The following is a 24222-nucleotide window of genomic DNA, read 5'->3' on the forward strand; positions in this document are numbered from 1 at the left end:
TCAGACTATGTGACATATCAAGCCTCTGAGCTGTTGTCCTAGGATGCCTACATTACAGGGAAAAAAAAAAAAAATCACCAGCCCCCCCCCATATGGCTCACATTTGGAAAGTTTTTTCTTCAGAGACATAATACACTAGCATTTAAAAAAATCCCACACTTGTGAATTTTTTAAAGAATCGGAATCCTGAAAAGAATCAAGCAGGCATTCCAAAAATGGTAGAAATATGTATAATTTATGAGCCCTACAAGTGACTTCGGTATCAACATTATGAAGGTATCTTTTTAGGACATTAAATGGGTATTTTATGATAACCGCAGAATCCCACAGAATGATTGAGGTGATCTCACAGTTACTTTTTCATGGAAAACCATCCACTGATCTGACAGCATGTTGGCAACAGGACTTGTTTCTACCTCATTTTTAAAATGTGACTGAGTGCTCCCATGAAACATGAGCCAGTAGGTGGTCAAACCCAAAAACCCTTGGTCAAAAACACTGGACGCGAAGTACAGAACTGCGATGAAGTTCCCTAAAGGTTTTATAACAAGGGAAGCTAGTCCCATGATACAAAGTAACAAGGCAACTATGTCAACAAATAATGCAGAATCTCTATGGTTTGAAATTTCATATCAAAATAGGAAAGTTATAATGTGTTAGAAACCACTATCCTTCTAAACAGGATGGCAAGTATATTACGAAGCCTGCAATATAATGAGGGCCAACAGAAAACCAAGAATAAAAACAAGGAGATTGCACTTCTCCCTGTGCAGACAGGGTAGACATCACACAGAAGCATGATGCCACATCTGTGCTTTTAACCACAGTTAATGAACACTTTAGGAGGTCAAGGAACATGTAACAGGAGAAGTTAAGACTTGACCCTGACTAGTTCACAGGGCCTGGTACGAAATATTACTGCAGAAGAGCTGCTCTGTCACAGCAACTATAAGGCATGTGGACTCAACACATGCATTCAAATGACAAATACAAGAAACCCACTATCATGGTTCTTAGTTCAGGGAGAGGAACAACACACAAATGAAAAGCAATCCCTCAGTTAAAAAGAGCAGTCAAAAGAATAAAACCATTGTAATCAGCCTGGAAATTTTAAAACCACACAACTGGAGGTTCAGAGCACACCCACACAACCTCCAGCTTCAGCACTGTCTGTATGCCCTTTCACTGCCTATTATCTCAGAAAAGATACAATGTAGCTTAGAAAGGTTCAGGGAAAGGTGATGACCTATAGATAGGGAATGGCTTTCAAATAAGGAAAGACTGAAAAGTTTGCAATCTTCTAGGCTGGGGAACATAGTTGAGGGGGGACAGGATAAAAGCTTATAAATTCAGATGTGGCAGGAAGGAAGGCTGACGAGGGAGACTGTCTAGTGCCTCTTCAAACACAAGAGTTAGACTTCGAACAGAACAGGAGGCAGGTTTGAAACCAAAAAGAGAGGTATTTTTTTCCACAGACCTGCTGTGTGGTACACTTGTCCCAGGAAAGGCTTGACAGACTTCAGAAGAGAGCCCTTGAGGGAGCATCACCCCCTGTTTACCATCTCCTTAGATATCCCTGTGCATCTGTTGGGAGCTGCTGCGGGGGACGCGATGCTGGACCAGGGCTTTGATCTAACTACACACATAAGCACTGTGAGCTCTCAAACGTAGCCAGCACCCAGAGATGCCGAGCAAGCTTTAACTTTCAAACCTCCTTTCCCCATCCCTTCCCACACGAGGCTCATTGCTGTGGGGAGTGGAATTTGGGGCTCCCTCCTTTATTCCCCCATCCGCCCCGTTATTGACAACACCAAGTGCGGGGGGGGACAGCTCTTTGCAGCCTCCCTGAGGCCCTGCGCGGCACCTCAAGCCAGGCCCAGGGGTACCCGGGAGGCGGCGCACCTCAGCGAGACGCTCCGCCGCCGCCACCACCACCGCCCCCTCAGCCCGGGCGGACACCGAGGGAGACATAGGCCCGTCCGGACCCGGGACGCCACGAGAAGGGCGAAGGGCGCAGCACGCAGGAGCCGGGCCGAGCCGGGCCGGGCCGGGCCGCGTCCCACCCTCCCGCGGCAGCGCGCAGACCCCGAACACGCCGCCAGGTCCCCACCTACCGCCGCGCCTCAGGCTAGTCCCGCCTCCTCCGGGGCAGCGGCAGGAAGTCCCGCCTCTGCGGCCACCAGGGATTGGTCAGAGGCCGACAGGGCGGTGCCGGCTCGGCTGTTACTATGGGAGCCAGACACGCCGCAGCGGAGTAGGGAAGCGACCGCGTCCGGTCGGCTGTAGCGCTCTGTCGCGGGGCGGCGATGTGGCTGCCCCCCCCCCCCCCCCGGGCACGGGAATGGCAGCAGCAGGGCCAGCCCGGGGGCCACTCAGCGCCGCCCGAGCCCTGGCCGGGGTGAGCGGAGCCCTTACCACCCCTGTCGCCGCTTACGGGCGGCCGCAGGAGTTACCCCGGCGGGCAGAGCCCGCTTTGCCGCAGCGCCGCGGGGTGGGCCGTTGCAATGTCCTTCTCCCTCTCTAGGGTTCCGAGGTCTACGTCTCGGAACAGCCGCTCGCCGCCCGCATCGCTGCCGGCAGGTGCCCGAGGGGGAGCGGCGCGTCCCTGTGTTACGGGGCAGCAGTGAGTTTGCGACGCTGCGGTAGCTCAGGCACAAGTTCAATACACAACTCCAGTATATAAAGAAACCCATTTGACAAGCGCTGACAGCGCTCCCCCCCCCCCCGCATGAGGAAGCTTAAATGCTGCTGAGTGGATAAAAATAACAGGTTTTTTATTTCCACCCCTCCTGCACGTAAATGCCTGCAGATTGCTTCGCTAAGGCGGAGCAGAGTTTGTGCTCTTCTACTGACCCTCCCCAAGGTGCTGCCGAGTGAGAGAACCGGGGTACCCACGCAAGAGTTCAACACGCGAGAACCTACAGTACAGCACTGAAAACGAGTCGGCTATTTTTAAATGCTTTACTATACCGGAAAGAACTGAGCGCCCTGAAAACCACACGCTCTCCCTAAGCGTAACGAAGGCCGCGGACCAGCCACGCCCGGCTGAACGACACGGGGACAGGAAAAGGACGCTGCCAGCGCAGACCGGCAACGCTCCCACTCCAGGGCCGGCCACCGCGGCCGGCGCTGCTTCTACCCCGGGCGGGGGACAAGCACGCCCCGCGGCACCGCTCCCCTGCGGGGCGGCTCCCTCTTCCCCGGCCGTGCTACACCCCAGACCCCTCGGCTCTTCACCGGCCTCGACGAAAAGCCCGGCCTCTCCTCGCAGCTCACCCCAGAGAGACTCTGCCCCCCCCGGCCGCCGTTCCCGCTCAGGCCACCCGCCGTGCACGTACTGATGACGCACAGAGTGACGCGGCGCGACAGCCGTGTAGGCGTTGCGCGGCCGTTGTCCGGGGGTGGGGCGGTGCCGTGTGCCCCGCCCCCCTCCCGGCCGCTGCCCGAGGGCCGCTGCGGGCTGCGTCCGCCCGAAGGGAGCCGCGGGAGCCGCCGCCGCCGCCTGGCTGAGCCCCTGGGTGCCCTGGGGGCTCGGCGGGAAGCCGAGGCCAGGCATGGGCCTGATCTTCGCCAAGCTGTGGAGTCTCTTCGGTAGCCAAGGTGGGCGCGGGGGCCCGAGCCGGCTGCGGGGAGGTGGGGCGAGCGGCGCGCCGGTGGCGGGGGGGGGGGGGTGCGTGGAGCCCGCGGGGCTGAGGGGGCCGCGGGCAGCCGTCGGAGGTTGGGGGCCTGCTCTGGTCGCCCGGCTTCCCCTGAGGGCGCGCCCAGGCAAAAGTTGGGCTTTTCTTTGTGCAGCGCCTTGAGCGCTGGCTCCGCGGCGCCTCATGCTCGGAGTCGCTTTGTTTCTCTTACTGAGGTGGTCCCCTCCTCTCCCCCTTCCTCCCTGGCTGCTCTGAACACTTCGTTTATCCCGGGCAGCCCTTCCAGCGGTGTGCTCCCGAGTTCGCGTAGTGGTGAATGCTGCTGCCTCTCAGACGTCTTTTTTCACCGTTGCAGCGGCTGAAGCTTTGATGGACGGTGAAGGTCTTGTTTGTCTTTGCAGACCCTCCGCTTTTAAGTCGGGGTCTGCTATTAAAATCATGCTATTTTTATATTTAGTATCAAGAAAATACACCAAACTTGTGTTGGGGCCTTTGAGGTAAAGATCTAGTTGTGTTTTGGGAAAGATGCTAGTTAAATACAGTTAGTGACCCAAGAAAATCGCTTCTCAAACCAAGAATAAAAAGATCGCAAGGGGATAGCTTTCCGTTCTCTCCTACCTAGTGCATCCAGCCCCACAGTAATGGCTCATGCTCTAATCCAGAGTTCAAAACTTGTGGCTGCCACCACCTTTATCTCAGACAGTTATCATAAAAATAGGAAATTATTTTTTATCTATTAATTTATTTATTTTAATGAATCTTGCTTACCTAGCCTTCTTTGGTTAGCAAATAAAATAGTCAAGGAATTTAACGTTTGTATTGTTTTTCCTTGAGGCCCTGAGTTTGGAGCAGGCAAACTGATGTTATTGTTCTCTCATCAGGTTTCCAAATGCATGCTTCATTCCCACTTTAAAGTTACTAAAAATGTAGTTAACCTTTTTTGTGCAACACTGTTGCCAATACAAATTTGTAAGTTTTGGGAGGCAGGTACACCTGGTGTCCCTTTAATAGCCTTGTCACTGTCAGTGCACATAACCCATTCTAATTCTGTAAATATCAGAGCAAGGTCTCCATGGGTGTATCTATTGGCATCTATGTATCAAACTGTTTTTTAATGGGATGGGAGTGAGAGGGAGATCCAGACCCTTTCTTTCCCCCGCATGCACTAGCCCACCATGTTGTTCCTGAAGTCTTCTAATAGAGTCTTCTGAATTTGTTGTTGTTGATTTGAAGATTCTTGTTTTTGTGAACTGGGAAACCCATTTGGTAAGATTCAAGGTTCCCCCTATTCTCCAGAAAACTATTAAGTACTGTCTTGGTTTTCATCAGATGCTGCAATCTGTGACTCCTTCTGTGAAGGACTCCAAAGAGAGGTCTATAAGCAGAGAACTGATCAGGAGATAACTTCTGGTGGCTTTTAGCATTGGTCTATATGGTACCTTACAACGTCAATATTTATCTTCAGGAAGGAAGTAAGAGGTGCAGTTTCATTGGTTTCTTTTTTTTTTTTTTTTGTTAGTACATGACAACATTACATTACGTTGATTCCGTTTCATTAGTGGAAAACATGTTGTCTTTGTTACTGTATATTAACTCCTGAAAGGAAAGTTATTCTTCATACACTTAAAATGTTAATGAAAATTAGTATCACAGTTAGGATAGATAAGGCACTACCATGAAATACTTACCATTTGGCTTTTATCTCAGTGAGAGGCTTCTGGGGTGTGTTCTGATCTTGTTTTGTTGCTGGGGTTCTTTTTGGTTTGGTCTGTTTGGGGTTTTTTGCCCCCTCTTCCTGTGGTGGCCATAGAGAAGATAGTGAGTTTCTTTTCATGGCCAAAATTGGAATTCCACCCTAGAAAATTCTCTTCAAATGTAAATTTTTGACCCATCTAATGGGAAATTGTTCTCTAATTACATGACTGTTTTCCTCTAAATAATATTATTAATAATAATAAAGGGTAGTAATTATTGAGTTGGTTTTGGTTGCTCTTCTGGTTTTATCAAATCTAGGCAATTTCTTGGAGAATTCATAGGTTGTCCCATGAAACTGCTTGTTGAGCAGACTAGCACAGTAGCTTACACAATGATTTTGACTCTCTAGGGGGAATATGCCAAAGATGCAAATAGACCCCGATGTGTGTGGAGCATGTTGTCAGTTCATCATGGCTAGTATGGATTGTGCTGATAGTCTGAAGCGCTCGATACTGGCAAAATGAAGGGTTAAACAAAGCAAAGATTTAGAAAGTGCCATCTGTCTTCCATCAAGTAGAGCATGAGGGAGGAGGTGTGCCTAAGTGCTAGAAGATACAGAACAGGAAATTGTTGGCATTTCACTCGAGTATTAATTATGCACTGCAGTTTTGCTTTACATAAATGCAAATAATAGCTGAGCTGAAAAAACAAAATTTGAAAGGTATTTGATCAATAATGTCTGGACAACATTAAAGAAATATCTACTGGTGAGCTAATACTGTTAACTCACAGGAAGAAGATATATTGGTAGCTTTCTGAGAAATGCACATCTTAACTAACATCTTAAAATAAGCCCCATGCGTTTTTGTGCCTCAGGGTTCAGTGCAGTTAGAGTAAATGCACGATGTACAGAAAATTGAGTTTATTCCGAGTGACTTCTGCCTGGCAGGAAAACCTTCTAATGAAGGTACCTTAGATCCTACTGAAGCACTGAATGTCATTTTATTAATTTACCTATCTTCTTTACTACTCTTGCAATTTGATTCACTTGCCATCCTTTCCAATGGTAAGGATGAGGAACTGCGAAGAAGGTCAAGAGACTTGACCTAATCTGTTTCTAAAGACATTCAGCGATAAGTGTCTGTTGACTAATGTTATCTATTGACCTCTTCCAGCAGCATTTCTTACTATTTGTATTCACCTGTTTTAGCCCTATGACTTGGGGTAGCATCTGTGTGTTCCTACCAGGGAGTTGAATCTGTCTGTTTTTCTGTTTCAACTCACTGTGCACGCAGTATTAATTGTTCCAGTTGGTTCAGTGCATTTTGATTATGGTTAGCCCATTTTGGCAAACCCAGACTGGCTAACGGTGGAAAATGTAACGATTAAAATAGTGTTGTGTGGCTTTGACCTGTGATGGGAACTTTTAGAAGGGGAAAGCCTTTAGCCCTTTTTCCTGCTCCCCTGGCAGAATGCACTTGCTTTTCCATTGCAGTGCACCATCTACTTTCCAAATCTGGTATGTGGGATTATGGAACAAGAAAAGCTGCAGTGCAGAGCAGTTTAAGGAAACTGGGTGATGCCTGTGCTGATCTGTGAGTCAGTGACTAATGAAAGAGAGAAAGGTTAACAGCCTGTGCCCTGAACACAGTCCGTCAGGGGATATCTGCTTAGTTCTGTGGATATGTTTGGAAGGGTTCATTTCCAGTTTGAGTTTGGCAGTAGTCTTCAAACAGTGGCTGTTTCTGTTTGTGTGGTGGTGGTGGTAGTGGTCAAAACTCTTCCAGGGCCTTATTTAATCTTCTTGTTTTCTGGTCTCTGTGCCTTTTCAGTACAGAGGTTAAAGCCTGAAGGAAGACAATAAGCATTTCTGTGTCTTTCAGCTCTCAATATATATTGTCTCTTAATCAAGTAGTAATTGAACGATGTGAACTGAAATAGAGATACTTTACTTATAAGAGAAACAATTGGCTTAGAAATAGATTTTTGTCTTTTTTTTTCCTAGGTGACTTACTGATGGCTTCCTGATTCTTTTTCCTTATTTTTGAAATTGACAAAAAAACATTACCTGAGTATTGTTTTCATTTAAAATATTATGCCCTGCAGCCGTTTAAAGTCTAAAGTGTCATAAGTTCAGATTGAACTTACACTTATTTTGAAAATTATTAAAAGTTTAAAAAAGTCAGACTTCAAAAATGACCTGCTGAGGCTATGGTTCAGTACTCAAATGGCAGAGTATTCTAAGCAGTGTGTAGTAATATGAATAAATGGTGGAGCAACTAACTTATTGCCTATGTTAACATGTAGCTGAATAAAACTTGCTTCACTTATCGTTCCATCAATACTATCAAGATTGCTCTTAATGAAACTATAAGGAAAACACAGAAGTGAATGTCAGCAACCCTGATAAAGGCAACTCTGATAATTGTCAATACCTTATTCCTTTGTGTGTGTATGTGGCTGATATAGTTCTTTAAGTTCACAAATCTGTGTTTTAGTTTTTTTGAATGATATTCATTCAAAGTCTTCCAGGTTGCTCTGAATAAATGCTATAGGTGTTAAAAAACTACCGTAAGAAAAATAATGATAAGCTCTCAGTCAAAGTGACTAAACTTCTGTAACTCCACAGTTTACTTCACTTAGGCTTGCTGACAGTTCCCAGACTGTACAGTCAGGTTAGCAGAGACCATTATCTGCAAAACCAAATGAATTTTGATTCCGGTGAGTACTGAAGGCTACTTTCTTGTCATCAAGTCTGGAAATAAAAGATGTATTTAAGCAGTTCTTTTGTGCTTAAAAGAAGACTCTAAGGCAGCTTTTACTCTGCAGAATGAATCCTTGTATTGAAATGTCATTGAACTTTAGCAAAATGCTATTCCTCCTGCCTCCTCTTTAGCACACTTCTATCTGCATTCTGTCTTCAGCCTTGAAGCCTCCAGGATGGTTGTTCTTCAGAACTAGATGTGGGTTTTGTGTTTCACAGCCTGAAAAGTATAGGTACCTTTTTGAATATTCATTTCCTCTTTCAAATATGTTGGAAATGAGCCTTGCTCATCATTAAAGTATTTAGAATTTTTTTTTATTTTTATTTTTAATTTTTGCAAATTAGAAAGAGGGAAGGGCAAAGTTGTGAGAATTGAATCTTCAGATTTGGGTCCTTTCACCACAGAGGAATATAGAAGAGTAAGTGAAGAAAAGAGCATATTATGTCTTCCTTCTAACATCTGCAAGATGATCATCTTCACTGTCCTATTATTTTGTAATACTAGACTGCCAGAGATTTTTTTTTTAACAATACTATATTATTATTTTTTTTAAACAGTCTGCCAGGAATGGTTGATATAACAGAATTCTTTGGATTCTTTTAAATAGTAGTCTAATACTGTCATCTTTTCCCCTGCGTATGCCTACTTTTTCTACTTTTTTTTCTTTTCCCTCTTTCTACCTGATTTATAAAGACTCTGCTCTTCTGCTCTGGCAACTCTGTTATGGATTTTCTTCTTCCTTTGCCAAGAACATGGTGGACTGGGAAGATATTCATGAATACAACCCAAACTGAGTTTGAATACCAGCCAGTGAAAGAGAGAAACTTGGGTTAGTCTGTAAGTACAGAACACAAATATGAGCATAAATCACTGCCTATGGTTTACTCCATAATTGTCCTTTCTCTCAAATGTGGCATCTGTCTTCTACTAGTTGCTTTTGTAAACAAGTACTTGTCTTGCTAAAATTTTGTTCTGTCTTAGTTTGGCAGTTTTTAAGTTCACATGTTTTTACTCTAATGCACATATACAAGTAAAAATTCTGTAATCTAATCAAAATAGACAGAAATTCAACTTTTGAATATGTTTGTAAGTGAAGAGTTTTCCATTACCATAGATGACGGTTCTGGAAGTAACTGCCATTAATAAAAGGTGGAAACTGCTACTTGTGTTAGTTGCTGATGCTTTCATTGTATTATTTTCATCCCCAAATCAACATTAATTAACACTTGTATGACTGTTTCTTGTTTGTGCTTATCCAGTTACTGTATAAAATACCATTTGACTATGGAGTAACACAGATAAGCTGTGCCTTTTTTTTCCCAATTAGTGTTGAACCATTCATGCTTCAGTGGCTTTCAAAAACAGTCATCTCAATGGAGATTATTTTTTTCATTACTTTAAGTAGCGTGATATTGTTTCATCCAACGCTTTTCTCATTCATTCCTAAGTTAGACTATATTCTGATGTGAAGGTGGGAAAGAGCAGTGTAATGCCTGACTGGAATTCCTTTTCTTTTCCTCCTTGAAAATAACTCAGACAGAATGTTGCAAAAGTAGAGTCATCTTCTTCTAGGCGATAGTTGACAACATGGCTGTTTTGAAAACAACAGAAGGGTATTTCTGTGTTTGAACTTTGAAAGCCCTTTAAACTTAACTGAATTTGAAGAAGAGATGGGCAGTCTAGCCATGTGGCATGGTTTGTTAGAGTTGAAAGCAGAGAGGATTTAATATCAGTTATGTATTGGGAAACGTTATTAATTACTGATGATGTTGCTTATGGGGCTAAAAGTATCACTGAATTTGAGGCCAGGAAAAGTTCTTTCCTTAGAACGTTATGGCAGGATGCAGTAGTAGGGGAACTGATACAAGGAAATACCTTTCAATATTTGTGAGTGCCGTATCGCATAGCAAAACTTCTGAAAGTCCCAAGCAAGAGACTGTTTTATTAAAATCACTTTCAATATGAAAAGACCTAGGTTATTATATATAAACAGATTTAAAAAACAAAACAAAAAACCAAACAACACTTTAATTCTTCCTTAGACCACACACTTGCAGGAAAAAAACCACCAACTTGATATTTATGATAGATCTTCTGCCCTTTTAGTAATTTTTTTATGTCTTGTAGATTGAATGTGGTATTTTAGAGGAAATCTTTAAGCTGTGAACCATGTTTTGCTTTGGAATAAGTGCCCTAGAATTCTAAATATTACCCCTTCAAAAGTGAGCCCGTTCACAGACTTTTTATGCAAGTTTTACTTCTAGTATCCGTTTGTAAATTCTCTACTCTCAAGTGATTTACTTCTTTGTCAGTAAGCAGTTCAGTGTCTTCTAACTTCACACATGTATCAAAAGAACCACCATTCTAATTGGCTGTGCTGCTGTATTTTAAATTCTAAGAAGGATTAACTACAGAGAAGCATATAAGTTCTGGGCGGTTTTGTTGTTTTTGTTTGGTTTTGGTTTTGCTTCCCCTGTGCCTGGAAAAATAACATTGCAGCATTTGGAAGATCACCATTCTATAAGTTGAACTTTCCAGCAGGTTGAGGGACGTGATCTTTCCCTTCTACTCAGCAGTGGTGAGGCCTCACATGGAGTAGTGTGTCCAGTCCCAGGCTCCTCAGTACAAGAGGGGCATGGACATACTGGAGAGAGTCCAGCGATGGGCCACAAGGATGATGAAGGGACTGGAGCATCTCACATATGAGAAAAGGCTGAGAGAGCTGGAACTGTTCAGCCTGGAGAAGAGAAGGCTCAGAGGGGATCTTGTTAATGTGCATAATAAATACCTGAAGGAGGGTGCAAAGAGGACAGAGCCAGGCTCATCTCAGTGGTGCCCAGTGACAGGACCAGAGGCAATGGGCACCAGCTGAAACACAGGAGGTTCCCTCTGAACATCAGGAAACACTTTTTCACTGTGAGGGTGACTGAGCACTGGCACAGACAGTGGTAGGTTGTGGAGTCTCCTGGGTCCTGGGCAACTGGCTCTAGGTGGCCCTGCCTGAGCAGGCGGGTTGGACCAGACGACCTCCAAAAGTGTCTTGCAACCTCGACCATTCTGTCATTCTGTGACTTTTGAGTTCAGAAATTGCAACGTTGGAATTCGTGATCTATTAAAAATACAGCTTCCTCTTAGTTTTTACTGTGCGAATGATGGTGGTCCCTTAACAAGTGGTTATTACTGAGCCTTGAATGTTAGGCTAATACTTTGTACAGTCTTTGGATGTTTGGTGATGTTCTTAAGATGATACACTGCTATGAGTTATATTTTTTTCATTGTACTGTTCTTTCTAGAACTAGATTTTTTAAATGAAGTAATCATATTAGTAACCATTCTTTTATGAAGACTTCCAGTACTGACTTTTCCTAAAACTGTAGTGTCAAGAGAAGATGAGGCTTTGTGGATTTTTTTTTTTTTTTTTTAATTTTCTGTCCTGAAGTCATGTCCTGGTTTCGGCTGGGATAGAATTAATTTTCTTCCTAGTAACTGGTACAGTGTGTTTTGGATTTAGTGTGAGAATGATGCTGATAACACACTGATGTTTTAGTTGTTGCTAAGTAGCGCTTATCTTAAGTTAAGGATTTTTCAGTTTCCCGTGCTCTGCCAGCAAGCAGGTGTACAGGAAGCTGGGAGGGAGCAGAGCCGGGGCAGCTGACCCAAACTAGCCAAAGGGGTATTCCATACTGTAGAACGTCATGCCGAGTATATAAACAGGGGGGAATTGGCCAGGAGGGGCGGATCGCTGCTCAAGCATCTGTCAGCGGGTGATGAGCAATTGCCTTGTGCATCACTTGTCTCTTCTTGGGTCTAATTTATCTTTTTGTTATATTCCTTTTCATTACAATTATTATTATTGTTATTATATTTGTATTATTGTTATTATTATAATTTTTTAAACTTTAGTTATTAAACTGTTCTTATCTCAACCCACGACTTTTAATTTTTTTCCTGATTCTCGTCCCCATCCCAGTGGGAGCGGGGTGGGGTGAGCAAGCGGCTGCATGGTGCTTAGTTGCTGGCTGGAATTAAACCACGACAGTCACCAATATTGTGTGTAAGCTATTGAAATAAGACAAACAAGCAGTTGCTTTCTTCAGTAAGGAAAAGTGATTAACCAGAATTATAATTATTGCTGTTTCCACTAATTTATTCTTGCCTTTTTTGTGTATATGCAGAGCACAAAGTAATCATAGTGGGACTTGATAATGCTGGAAAGACTACTATTCTTTACCAATTGTAAGTATATGAACTATTTTATTTTTCTGTTTACATTTTAGTATTTGTCACTGTGTAATCATTGAAAATCCAGCTTTGCAAACTGGCGGAATCTCTAGGGTTCTAGATCACAGTTTGTACACTAATGGTATTAGTTGTTCTAAACAGAGTAAATATTGAAATGATAAGTGAAGGAACTGCAGTGTTTTAAAACTGAACTGTAAATTGAATAACAAAATTGTACATACAAGCACAAAGTGAGCTGCAAATTCTTTTGCCATCAAAGCCTATCTTTATTTGTAAGCATAGAAATAATCCTGTTGCCAAGAACTGCAGAGAAGAAAGGGATTTTTAAATTAATGGAAATTCTAGCCACTCTGCAAAAATCCATAAATGTTTCCCAATGTTTCCTGATTCCAGTGTCTAAAATTTATGATGGAGGATTCCTCAAAATAGTATTTTATCTTGCCTGGGTCCTACCTTAAGCATTTTCAATAGCATCATTGCACCCAAATCTTGCCAGCATTACAAGAATATCTATGATAAATTCAGGCATATTGGCAGGAACATAATTACTATTGTAATTGTGGGAAAGGAGGAGAGTGTAGCCAAATTACTATGCATATATTTGGATATGCAGCAGAGGAGGTTTTCCAAAAAAACTTTTTCCTAAGTGCTTTTGACAGAGCTTAAAGGTAGAACTGAGACATTTTCAGCAGTGTAAACAAACAGTCCTTTGGAATTTGTTTTAATATTGAATTACTAAGTTGAGTGCTCTGAAAAAATTATGTTCCGATTTATATTTTGCACAGTTTAGCATTCCCCTTATTTGGGATCTTTAGAATAGCAGCTTCTACTATGAAACAAGTGCATTTTAAGTATCTGTTAAAGAGTGTCCTTTAAAAAGAGAAGCCTCTTAAAACGCAGATGCTTATCCATTTGTTATAAGCCTTTTATGTGCTTATTTTTCGTTGCTGATGTCTTTAAGCATGTCTACAGTCTCTGCTACAAAAGCACACTAGAACTTCATCAACCACAGTTTTTAGTGCAAATTCAGATTGAACTGATCTTTTTGCTGAACAACTGCTTTTAAATATTTGCTTTATTTCTATAAAAATTCAAATGTATAGCTCTTTGAAATATGCCTGGCTTTTTAGTCTTTTTTTATCAGTTACACATATTTACTTTTTCTAGAACAAATTTGTTGTGATTGAGCTGTGACAAGCGATTTTACTGGCTGGTCTTTATGGTGTGGTATTGTTTCCTTTAGCTTAATGAATGAAGTGGTTCATACTTCTCCAACCATAGGAAGCAATGTAGAAGAAATAGTGGTGAAAAACACTCATTTCTTAATGTGGGATATTGGAGGACAAGAGTCATTACGGTCATCGTGGAATACCTATTATTCAAACACAGAGGTATGAGAAGCTGCTTCGAAGTCTGCAAATTCAATAAGTTCATTTGAAATTATATTTATTTATTAGAAATATCGGTAGATTTTTATAAAGATTGCAGCTGTATTGTCTTTAAATCTTTTTGAGGAAGAACAAACCCAAAAAGTCTAAAGTGTCTCTGGTATGCAGCCAATTTTCTGGTAATATTTGAAGTATTTTTCCTGTATACTTTAAAGTAATGTTGTTTGATGTGTGGTATAAACTGTGAAGTTAGAATTTTTTCCTAGACAATCAAATGATATAAAAATGTATTTCAGATCAAATGGCTTTTTTGAATGTTTTTTCAAGTATATTAAAAAGAAAATTTTGCAGTGTACTTTGCAAATTTGGTGCAGATTTGCAGTGGTTAACCGAACTTGTGTACGTCTAGTCTGAAATGTTTTTGAGGTAACAATAATTAAGGATGAAGAATGAAACTGTCTTTAGGCAGCGGTATTTAAAAAGCTCATCAGCTTGTGGCTTTTATCCAAAGGATGAAGGAAAGTCTAGCTGTGCAGTACTCATGAGGTACTTGGTAAAGCTGCCATTGCTGGAAAGGCTGGAGTAGAACTTGGCAACAGTTGTCTTTTGGGGGTTTGTTTTTTATGCCAGTCTTTTTGATGCCAAAAGGTTATCAACGCAACATGCACGTAAAATCTTTGTAGCCTCACTTTGAGACTTCTGCATTGATGTAAAAGATTTTAGACTTAATTTCTTTTCTACTAAAAGCAGAGATCTCTTGTAGATATTACTCATTTTATAAGCATTCCATCCTCCTGTAAAATGAGGTTTTCTGTCCTATGCCCCCCTTTGAGAGAGGGGAGATTAGAGTGATCCACTCCAGATGTTCAGAAACTTTTTATCTACTGAAAGCCTGGTGATGACATCTCAACCTTCATCTCTAGTATTTTAAACTTTTTTTTAATTTTATCTAGAAAAGTATGGCTACATCTAAGACACATACACATGAGGGCGAAGAGACTTCTGCCAGCATTGTCTGGTACAATAACAATAAGTTCTTGACATTTGTCCATTGAGAATCTTTGATTTTGGAATTTGGGGAGATGCATGTATTAGTTCTTTTTTTGATCCTTTTGGGATGTTCTTCATCATATTCTGGCTAATAAGTGTTTGAAATCCAGCACTTTCTATCACTTGAAAAGAAGAACTTTCTGTTTACTTAGAAGCCTTGTCTGCTGGAAACAGTTGAGGAAGAAAAGGGGTCTGTTTAGTATGCTAATCCTAGCCTCCCTGATATGAATAATTCCTTTACTGTTCCTCCTCATCTGCTAGACATCTCAAAGTCACAGCAGCATTAAACTGACTTAGTTTTTCATACTTTGTGGTAATTTTCAATGGGTAATGAATCTCCTTAATTTTTATAAGGCAAAGTGATTTGGAGCATATGTTGGAGAATTATAGCGGTGACTTCTAATCCTACTTGTTTGTTACTTTCTCTCTTTTCTCTCTTTCCTTACCTGTAAATTGAAGCAATCTAAACAAAATCTTTGGAGTAATGTAAAAATCCCGCAAATAAGCTTTTCAGTGCATACTTGTCCTAATTAGTTTCAACTTGACATGGCTAATTCTGTTTTAAGAGTCAGATAGTAGTATTCTTACAGAAAGGACGTTGAGACAGGCTTGCAGACACAAGATTTGGGGGGAGAGGAAAGGGGAGGGAGCGAGCGCTCATGGTTAAGTTAGGGGGGAAGGGGGGCAAACAAAAAGAGAGCTACAGTAAAAGAGAAAAGGGTTGGAAAAGTATTCCCATCTGGGAAGAGAAGTGATGGAGTCATGGCGTCTCTCAGATGAATGTAATCTCCTTGGTTTACTCTCCAGTGCAGCATGCATTCCCTGTAATTTTTTTTTTTTTTAATAGTATCTGTATAATTTTCATCAGTGCATGCTTGATCTCCCTCCTCATTGTTCCCACCTATGATGCTGTTAGCGCTGCTTGGAGCACGCTCTGGGCAGGGCAAGCGTTGAACACTGCTCAGTTGTTATGGTTTGTGTACACATACTATCGTGTAATGCTTACAAGCGTTTACTTGGGTATCACCTACTATGTAATGCCATGCCTCTTCCTCTCTAGTATAAGGCTGTAAAATAGAACATAGAAAACAAGGGGCAGAAAGAGTGGGGTAAGAGAGGGTAATTTTCATACCAGTGGCAATTGCTTCCCATGGGAGACCTGGTGTACCAGCCTTAGCAGTGTCTCAGGATTCACAAGTGCACGGCCATGAGAATAATGTGCAGGGAAGGAACAGTAAGGGTAAAATCACTGCTACAGCCGTCTGCAGGTGCCTAGGTGGAAGGGTGGAAAGTTGTAAGTGAGAGGCCAACTGCACAGGCCCTTTGTGTTACAAAGGTTAAGGTGTTGTGCAACAACATAATGCTAAGCCCTACAGGTACATAGCTTTCTGAGGTCTGATGTACTACTTTGAAATAACATTTCTTAAGCCTTGTGAGTCAGATGATACTGAATTGCTAAAAATGCTTCTTTCAAAATAGGGAATTTCAGTTTCAGTTTTATAGTTTTCTGAGTATGCAAGTAGTAGTGGACAATAATAGCTGTTTTCATTGATAACTGTGTAGCAAGTTTGTCATCCACATTTTAAATGTAATCCACTATCTATAGGTGCTTTTGGTACCTACATCACTATTTTGCTTATGATGTAGGGCCTGAAAATCCACCCAGGAGATTTAACCATAGTACATGAAAGTAGATCTTAATAGCAGTGCTGAAATGTACAAGCACAATTTTTTTTAATTTTTTTTTAACTGTAATCTTCATGTATGATTCCCAGGGCTCTAGGAAAAGACTGTAACAATAAACCTCTTGTTCTATTTTCTAGTGTGCTCTGAAAGTCTATGTCTCTCCTATATAGGAAGACTAGTGGTAGTAGTCTCTTGCAAACATGCTTTCTGTAATTTATACTTTGTACTTACATACTGTACTATTGTTTTTTCCCCTAGTTCATCATTCTTGTTGTTGACAGCATTGATAGAGAGCGACTTTCTGTTACAAAAGAAGAACTTTATAGAATGCTGGCTCATGAGGTATGGTGGGGAGTTGGAATAATAGTTTCTTTTGTTGTGAACAAATAACATTACATGCTTCCTATGTTAGCAAAAATTATACTGTCACAAAAAATTTCTGAGCCTAAATGTGCATGCATGTTGGTCACATTTTAAAACTATGTGAATTATAAGTAAACAGGAAAATTATTATGAAGCAATCTTCTAATAGGGCTTACTTGATTGTAATCAAATCACTCTTTACTTTGCAAATGTTGAACTTGTAAAATATCTTAAACTTCATATTAATGTAACTGGGTATTATTGTTCTCTACCACTCTCTCTCTTCTTTCAGTTAAATGGTTAAAATTTCAAGAAACTTTTTATTTTTATTTTTATTTTTTAGAAAGTAGGCAATTCCATTTCTCTTTCCTGTTTGTTTTAATCTGGTTCCTTAAAATTAAGGAGAAATATCTAATACTATGGATAAATTAGTTTCAGTTCAGTTTCCTTCTGAATTATTTTGTTTGTAGTTTTATTATTATATGTTGTATTGAGGACTGTTCAACATTGGGTCAACTCCCTCAAACATCCTAAATTAACATCTACACTGGATTAGGTAAAGTACATTAAAACCTTCTGTGATCACTCTCAAGCTAAATTAGGGTTGTTTTAAATCTAAATATCTCCCTTCATTTTTGAATGAAAAGGATTTAGTACAATGCAAGTAATTCTGTGGAGTTAATTTCTCTGAGAGATTTGCATTGTTTCAAATGAGTGAGGTTTTTACTTTATAGTTAATGTAGTTTGGGTCTGGTAGTAAGGAGCAAATACACTACCAAAAAAGGTGGAAAGATGACTTTTGTGGTGAAGTTTTCCCATGTAACTTATTGGTTTCCAGTGTTATAAACTCTTACGAGATTGTGATCTACCATCTCTTGAAAACAGTCAGTAGGCCTAGAGTAGACTACTTGCAGGGAGTGAATTTTCAACTTTGGACCATAAAGGTTTGGGTTTTTTTCTCTTGATGGATAAATAGTGTCAAAATTTAGTATACATTTAAATGTGTTGAACACTTTTAATTACAACTGTCAGCTTCCTGAGTATTGCATTTGTTTTCCCTTCTGCGCTCCTAAAACCATACATCCCAGTTCTTGTCTCATTGCTGTGGGGAATCCTCATTTCCATACAGAAACAAAACAACTTTTTATTAGTTTCTGTTTTTACTAAAGCTGCTACAGCATTATTAGAGCTCCCTTTTTGGAACAGTAGGATAAAACTTACAAGAATTTAGACAGCTTTCTTAAATTGTTACTGCTTTAATCGCTACAGAACTTGTTTAATGAAGTTGAAAGTAATTTCAAGGGAATGATATCTAGCAGGCTTTTCCATTTGAATAGTATCTAATGTAGATTTTAGAATATTTATCCAGTAATAATTCTGCTGGCTGGATGGTTTTGAGCTTTATGAAATATATTTTAACAAGACTTTCATTAGTTAACATATGAACATGTGGTCAACACCGAAAGGATAGTTGTATACTACATTATAATTTGATTCTCTGTGGTGGAGAACACTTCTGAATAAATTAGTTTCTTCAGTCTTAATGTAATTAATTTTTAATGCAGTAAGTCTGTTAAAACTCCATGCTGCTGTGTAATTGTAGATTAGCTTGAATACAGTTCTTTTAAAAGCTTCAGTTAATGCAATAGCCTTTTAGTTCTTTATAATAACTATTATGAATACTCTAAATTACTTCTAGGATTTACGGAAGGCTGCAGTTCTCATCTTTGCAAACAAGCAGGACATGAAAGGTTGCATGACAGCTGCTGAGATATCTACATACCTCACCCTTAGCTCCATAAAGGATCACCCGTGGCACATTCAGTCCTGTTGTGCTTTGACAGGAGAAGGGTAAATGCTTACTCCTTAGTATAGATATATATGGTAAATGAGAATACTGATTTAGAAGCCTATTGGCACCAGTGTGGATTTGCTGAAAGAGCGTATTTTCTGATCTTTGCAGTCAGAGGGACATTTTGAATATTTCCTTTTCTTTATTGAACCTTGTAGATATTTTTTTCATAGCTCAAACTCCAAATTTGTATGAAAGTCTTTCAGCTTATTGTTTAAAAAACAAAACAAAACCCAAACAACACCACACACACACACACACACACACACACACACACACACACAAAAAACCCACCACCACCACCCCCCCCCGATATGTAGCTGTTGGCATAATTGTTGACTCTCTGTGCGCTACCCTCTTATTCTGTGTGTCTTTGTGTAGTTAAAGAAATAAGCTACTGTCATTTTCCTTTACATTCTGATCTGCCATAAGCTTCTAAGGTGGGGGGGGGGCGGTTTGGGGTGGTTTGGGGGTTTTTTTTGGTTGGTTGGGTTTTCTGATAAGCATTCAAACATAGTTTTGATGAAAAGGTACATAGATCTGGCATAAAACAAAATTGTTACCAATATTAAACCTTTTACTTATATCTGGCCGATGTAGCTAATTTTGAAACTTGTATACCTTATGCCAGCAATTACTAAAATGGAAAGCTAAGCTTTCCTTAGATCCTTTGTCTATAAAGATCAAAAAACAGTTTTGGATGCCTGTAAAAAGTTGGATAGTGTCTTGCTTACATGGTTTAAAATATGCTAATTTTTCATCTTGATTCTTAAAGCAGTCTTCTAATGTGTAATAGTTAGAGTTTTTTTTCAGCTGTATTGTACAACCTTTACACTAATGTGGTCTTGTGACATCAAAAATAGTGAATCCAATGGAGTATTTGGGAAGTGAGAGCATCTTCCTCACTTCTAGCGTGAACTATTGTCTAATGTAATGGACATATCTTGCAGAGTGATTGGTAGCATTCACTTCCTTAGGGTGGGATGTGTTAGTGAAAACAAACTGGTTTTTTTGATTGAGTCTTTGGATTGTATTGTTTCATTCTAAGAGTTAACTCTGCTTTCCTCCTACCGGTTTTGCCAAAGTCGCTTTTGAGTATTTAGTTTATGTACTTACTTAGATCTTCAAATAAGTTGGCATTTGCAGGAGGGTAGAAATTAATGAACTTCGGTTTAGAAATATTGGCCATCCTGGGCTGCTTCTTTCTTATTTAAAAAATGATGAGTAATTAGAATACTTAAAACTGTGACAGTAGTGAGACCAACTCATAAAAAAAATTCCCAGAGTTAGATCGCTGAGCTGAATCTTCCTTGGGAAGATCTGACAGAGGTCTAGGGAGATTAGCCCTGTGTGAGTGAAGCTAGCCTTCTTGGATAGCTAAGTCATGATATACTTTACAAAGGTAAAGCTTAAAGATGGCATAAACTACATAACTAGATCCCTAGAACATCAAAGGAAAGCCTGTCTTCTGAAATGGAACACTTGTAAATAGAGATGCAAATTGAGTGAGTAAGCAGATTAGATCCCATGCAATCTTGGTGTTGAATGTAAACATATTTTTATTTTTGTAATTGGATTTTGGAATTCTTGATACACTGCCTTTTCGTGAACCAATTCAGTCTTGAGTACCTGTCCTTTGTCTTTTAGTATTACTATGTAAAGGTCTAGCTTTCAAGTAAGCATTCTGTCATGGGAAACCTGTAGAAAAAGAAAAACTTATTTGGTTCCATGTACTTATAAGCAAACATGTTAAGCATAGTGTCTTTTAGATTTACAAGGAAAAAAAATTGAAGGAGTGCCAAGCTTCAATAAAATAGTATGCTTGACCATCTTCTTGTGGTTAAAGCCTAAGTAGACTTAGTTTAAAACACTATTTACTCTGTTCAAGTTTCGGTTCCAATTCCAGCTGATTTTATTTATTTTAAGTAGATGTTTTTAAACATAAAAACAAGTAGAAAATACTTTAAAGATGTTGGTATAGAACTAGTACCAATATAACATCTCTTATCTTTCAGATTATGCCAAGGCTTGGAGTGGATGACCTCCCGTATTGGAGTGAGATAGCTTTTTTTTCCCTCCCTGCCCCTCCCCCCCCCCGCCAAAACGAAGAGACTTCTATTTATCCTGTGAACATGTACATTTTTCTGTACTTCTGGCTGCTGAGGCAGTGACCATGTTTAATTTATATCAGCCAACTCCCAAGCTGTACTTGAATCAAGTGCAGTTGAACTGAAACACAAAGTATTTTCTTAACTTTTTTTAATACACTAATCTTTAACTGAATGAACGTATGTGAATCTGTTTCTAAGCATTGAAATTCCTCTGAATATGTATTCTAACTTTTTCAATGATAGCTTTTTAAAATCTGTTTTGTCATTGTCAATATTTCATACTTCCTCTTTCTAAATAGTTTATATAACTTACTAACATAAATGAGCGCAGTTTGTTTAATAATGAAAAAGTAGTGAGTAGGTTGACTTTACTCTGGCATAGCTTTAGCCTCTAAGGATAACTGTATCTCCAGCTGGGCTTCCTGGGACATCAGTGGAGTTCTAGCCAGCACGGGAGTTAACAGTTATGAATGCAAATTTTTAAATGCTGAATGGGTTAGTTATAGTTAATATTGTGGTGGCTTTTAACCTGGTATATAATTGAACTTCTGCCTTAAAAGAAATCTATTTCATTCTCAGTTTCTCTGGTAAGTAGTTCTAGGATAGGATTCTTTTTCTTTTACTTGAAAATACATCTCTGTACAGTGGATAAAAATTTTGTTATAAAGTGCTGGTTTAGTCATTTAGAACTTGAATACCTTTTTAAAAATAAACCTCTTGATAATTAAATTTGGAATCATGGCAGCCAGTGTTATGTGTAGACTTGCTGTAATCTGTTAAAATTTTAAATACTGTATACATGAGCCTTCCTCACCTTTTAGTGAGAGTGCTGTTTTCTAAATGAATGCAAAATCAAAAGGGAAGCCAGATTTATAAACAGAACAAAATCATGGTGCTGTATCTGTAGACTTCAGAGTGAAGCTAATCTTGACATTTATTTACCTACTATCAAATATGTTTTCAGATTCTGTTGCAGAGAACATATTTTGCCTTACTTTTCAGTTTTAGTCGTATTTGCAGGAGCAGAGAACTTTTGATGGTGTTCAAGTTAGATGCATTCACCTGAAATTTAGGAACTGAAAGTTGAAACAGTAGAGAGCTTCCATTTGAAAAACAGGTGTTGAAAGATTGGACCTAGTAACTCTTAATTCAATTTGAAGGGGATGAAGTTGGATCTGTAAAGAGAATCTAAAGCTATGGATGAAGTTAACTGAGAACATTAGACGCAAAAAAAAAAAAACCCAACCACCAAACGCCCAAAAAACCATCTGAGAAAAAAATAAAAAGGGAAACAAAAACAATAATGGACACCCAATTCCTAGTGAAATCCCAGCAGCAGTCAAGGATCTAACCTACATAAATGCTTGGCAGGCTTTCCAAAAGCACCATTCTGCACTTTTGCATGCCTAAAACCCATGTGGAGTCTGGTTACTAGAACCATTATGCTAATTGACTAGAGTCCTTTAATGACAAAATGTTTTTGATGAATCTTGTTTTGATAATTCAAGCACACTGTGTTTTCTTTAATAAAATGTTAAGTTTTGTAAATTTCAATTTGATTCCATTTTTATTTGAACAAAGCTTAATGAAATTTTAAAAGTATCAAGAAATATGTTGTTATAAGTGTTAAAAAGAAGAGTTTGAATACATGTGGAATCAGTGATTGGTTGAATGAAGTTATATATTAATGCTGGTTAGCAAAAGTCACATTTAGGAGAAAGGCTATGTTGAGTGTCAAGTCAAAATGCTCAGAAAATAATTTACATCAGTGAAAAGTAGTGCTCAAAGAAAAAAGAGGAATGCAAGGCAAGGTTAAAATCTGATACTAAAGCTTCTTGCTCCGATGTTCATGCTAATGACTGTTCTAATGTGTGAAAATAAGATTTGTTTTGTTCTTAGGGAAGCAAATTATGAATTAAAACAATAAAATGATACTGTGAATGAGGTTTCTCGTTTGGTGACTTAATAATTTCAGTTTGCAATTTAGATTTATTTTCAAGTTTATTTTTATGTAATTCAGAGTGTAGTCCTGAATATTTATAAAAAGCATTATCTGGATGTCTAGCCATTTGATTGTTTAAAAAAACCCAAACAAACATGATTTTATACGTAATACGTTCCAGGTAAAACCATTCATAAATGTATAGTTTGATTACTAAATCTAGTCTCACCTGAGGTAATACATCTGATTAGGAGGAAATGGTCGTATTGTAGACCTTAGAATATCAGAATAATGAAAGTTTTCTTTTAATTCCTTAACACTTAAGACCTTTGAGTACCCTTACAGAAGGAAGTATTCTTGACAATAGCTATGATTTTGATCACCTTACTACTTCATTTTCTACAACAGTTTTCCATTTATGATACCGGTTTGTTCACAGCATTTATGCTGTGGTTTGTTTTTTTGAAAAAGACTTGGTGTGGAATTTTGAGGGGTTTATTTTTAATCACCTTCAGAGCCTGTTAAATTAAAAGTGGTTTGATTAAAATAATTTTTACAATGGGGTGCTTTAGAACACTGCATGTGTCTTTGCACTGCCAAACACTGCATTATTTTTGTTAATCTGTATGTAGTAAATATATTGCAGGTAGTTTTTGCACTTCAGGTATATTCTGCATTTAATATACGGTTCACAAAGAGCACTGTTAATTAGCTTCTCAGAGGAAATCACAAATATAAGGAAACATTCTCGAGTGAAATATGACGAAGATTTTTCTCCTAAGTGATCCATTTTACTCAAAATACAGGATACTGTAATAAAGTAATTGATATGCATGTTATAGTCTAATGTATAAAATCAGACCTATTATGTTAAAATAATCCATCATATGAGAGAAGTAGTTCTGATTTGTTTAGCAGCCTCTATAAGCATGCACCTTTGAGCAATTTTTGTCATGCTTGGATGAGGTTGGCAGGATCAGCTTTTTGAAAGTAGTCTTTGCGGACTTAGAAGCTCTTTTGCTTAACTGAATTTGCTTGGTTTGTTTGAAATGGAATTAAGTTTTACAATAAGACTTTCCCTTCCCCCTTCCCTGATGTGCTTATCTGTAAGCTAACTGTTGTTACCAAGTGGATCCAGTAATAATTTTAATGTTTCCCTCCCTGTTAATCATTTTAAGACTGAATAAAACCTTATTGCATAAACAAGTACTAGAAAAAATAAGCTGGTTAATTGAGCAGGGAGTGTACTATCCTTCCTATCTCTTTTGTCCAGCTAACTTTTATCTGCTTCAATAATATTTGGTAAGTGAAAACCATTTACTAAGGAAAAAAATGTATTTTGTGACCATAAAAAGTTGCTTTTCCTTTTGTACCTTTTAGCACATTGAAGTGGGTCATTTGTGGTTGACAAGAAAACAGTTTTGTTTCCTTTCTTTACCCTACACTTCACAGTTACTGTAGCTTGCAAATATTCAAGTGTTCTCTATTAT

The 24222-nt window shown here is 39.4% G+C and overlaps 1 protein-coding gene across 1 annotated transcript; it reads left to right on the forward strand.

Annotated features, from left to right (window-relative positions):
• Positions 1 to 3507: 3507 nt before the first annotated feature.
• Positions 3508 to 22731, forward strand: ARL5B (ADP ribosylation factor like GTPase 5B). The gene is made up of 6 exons (XM_050892256.1): positions 3508 to 3600; positions 12274 to 12334; positions 13584 to 13731; positions 16723 to 16806; positions 18527 to 18678; positions 20695 to 22731. Exons 1-6 carry the CDS (start codon positions 3555 to 3557, stop codon positions 20741 to 20743), a joined length of 540 nt encoding a protein of 179 aa, XP_050748213.1. The 5' UTR covers positions 3508 to 3554; the 3' UTR covers positions 20744 to 22731.
• The last annotated feature ends 1491 nt before the right edge of the window (positions 22732 to 24222 follow it).

The sequence above is a fragment of the Gymnogyps californianus genome, chromosome 2 (genome assembly GCF_018139145.2).
Source record: "Gymnogyps californianus isolate 813 chromosome 2, ASM1813914v2, whole genome shotgun sequence".
NCBI classification, from domain to species: Eukaryota; Metazoa; Chordata; class Aves; order Accipitriformes; family Cathartidae; genus Gymnogyps; species Gymnogyps californianus.

Excerpts from the sequence above, each read along its gene's own strand:
- ARL5B (XM_050892256.1), top strand. The coding sequence starts at position 3,555 with ATGGGCCTGATCTTCGCCAAGCTGTGGAGTCTCTTCGGTAGCCAAG. Across the intron at positions 13,732-16,722 it reads CCTATTATTCAAACACAGAG|TTCATCATTCTTGTTGTTGA; the intron begins GTATGAGAAGCT and ends TTTTTCCCCTAG. Across the intron at positions 18,679-20,694 it reads TGTGCTTTGACAGGAGAAGG|ATTATGCCAAGGCTTGGAGT; the intron begins GTAAATGCTTAC and ends CTTATCTTTCAG.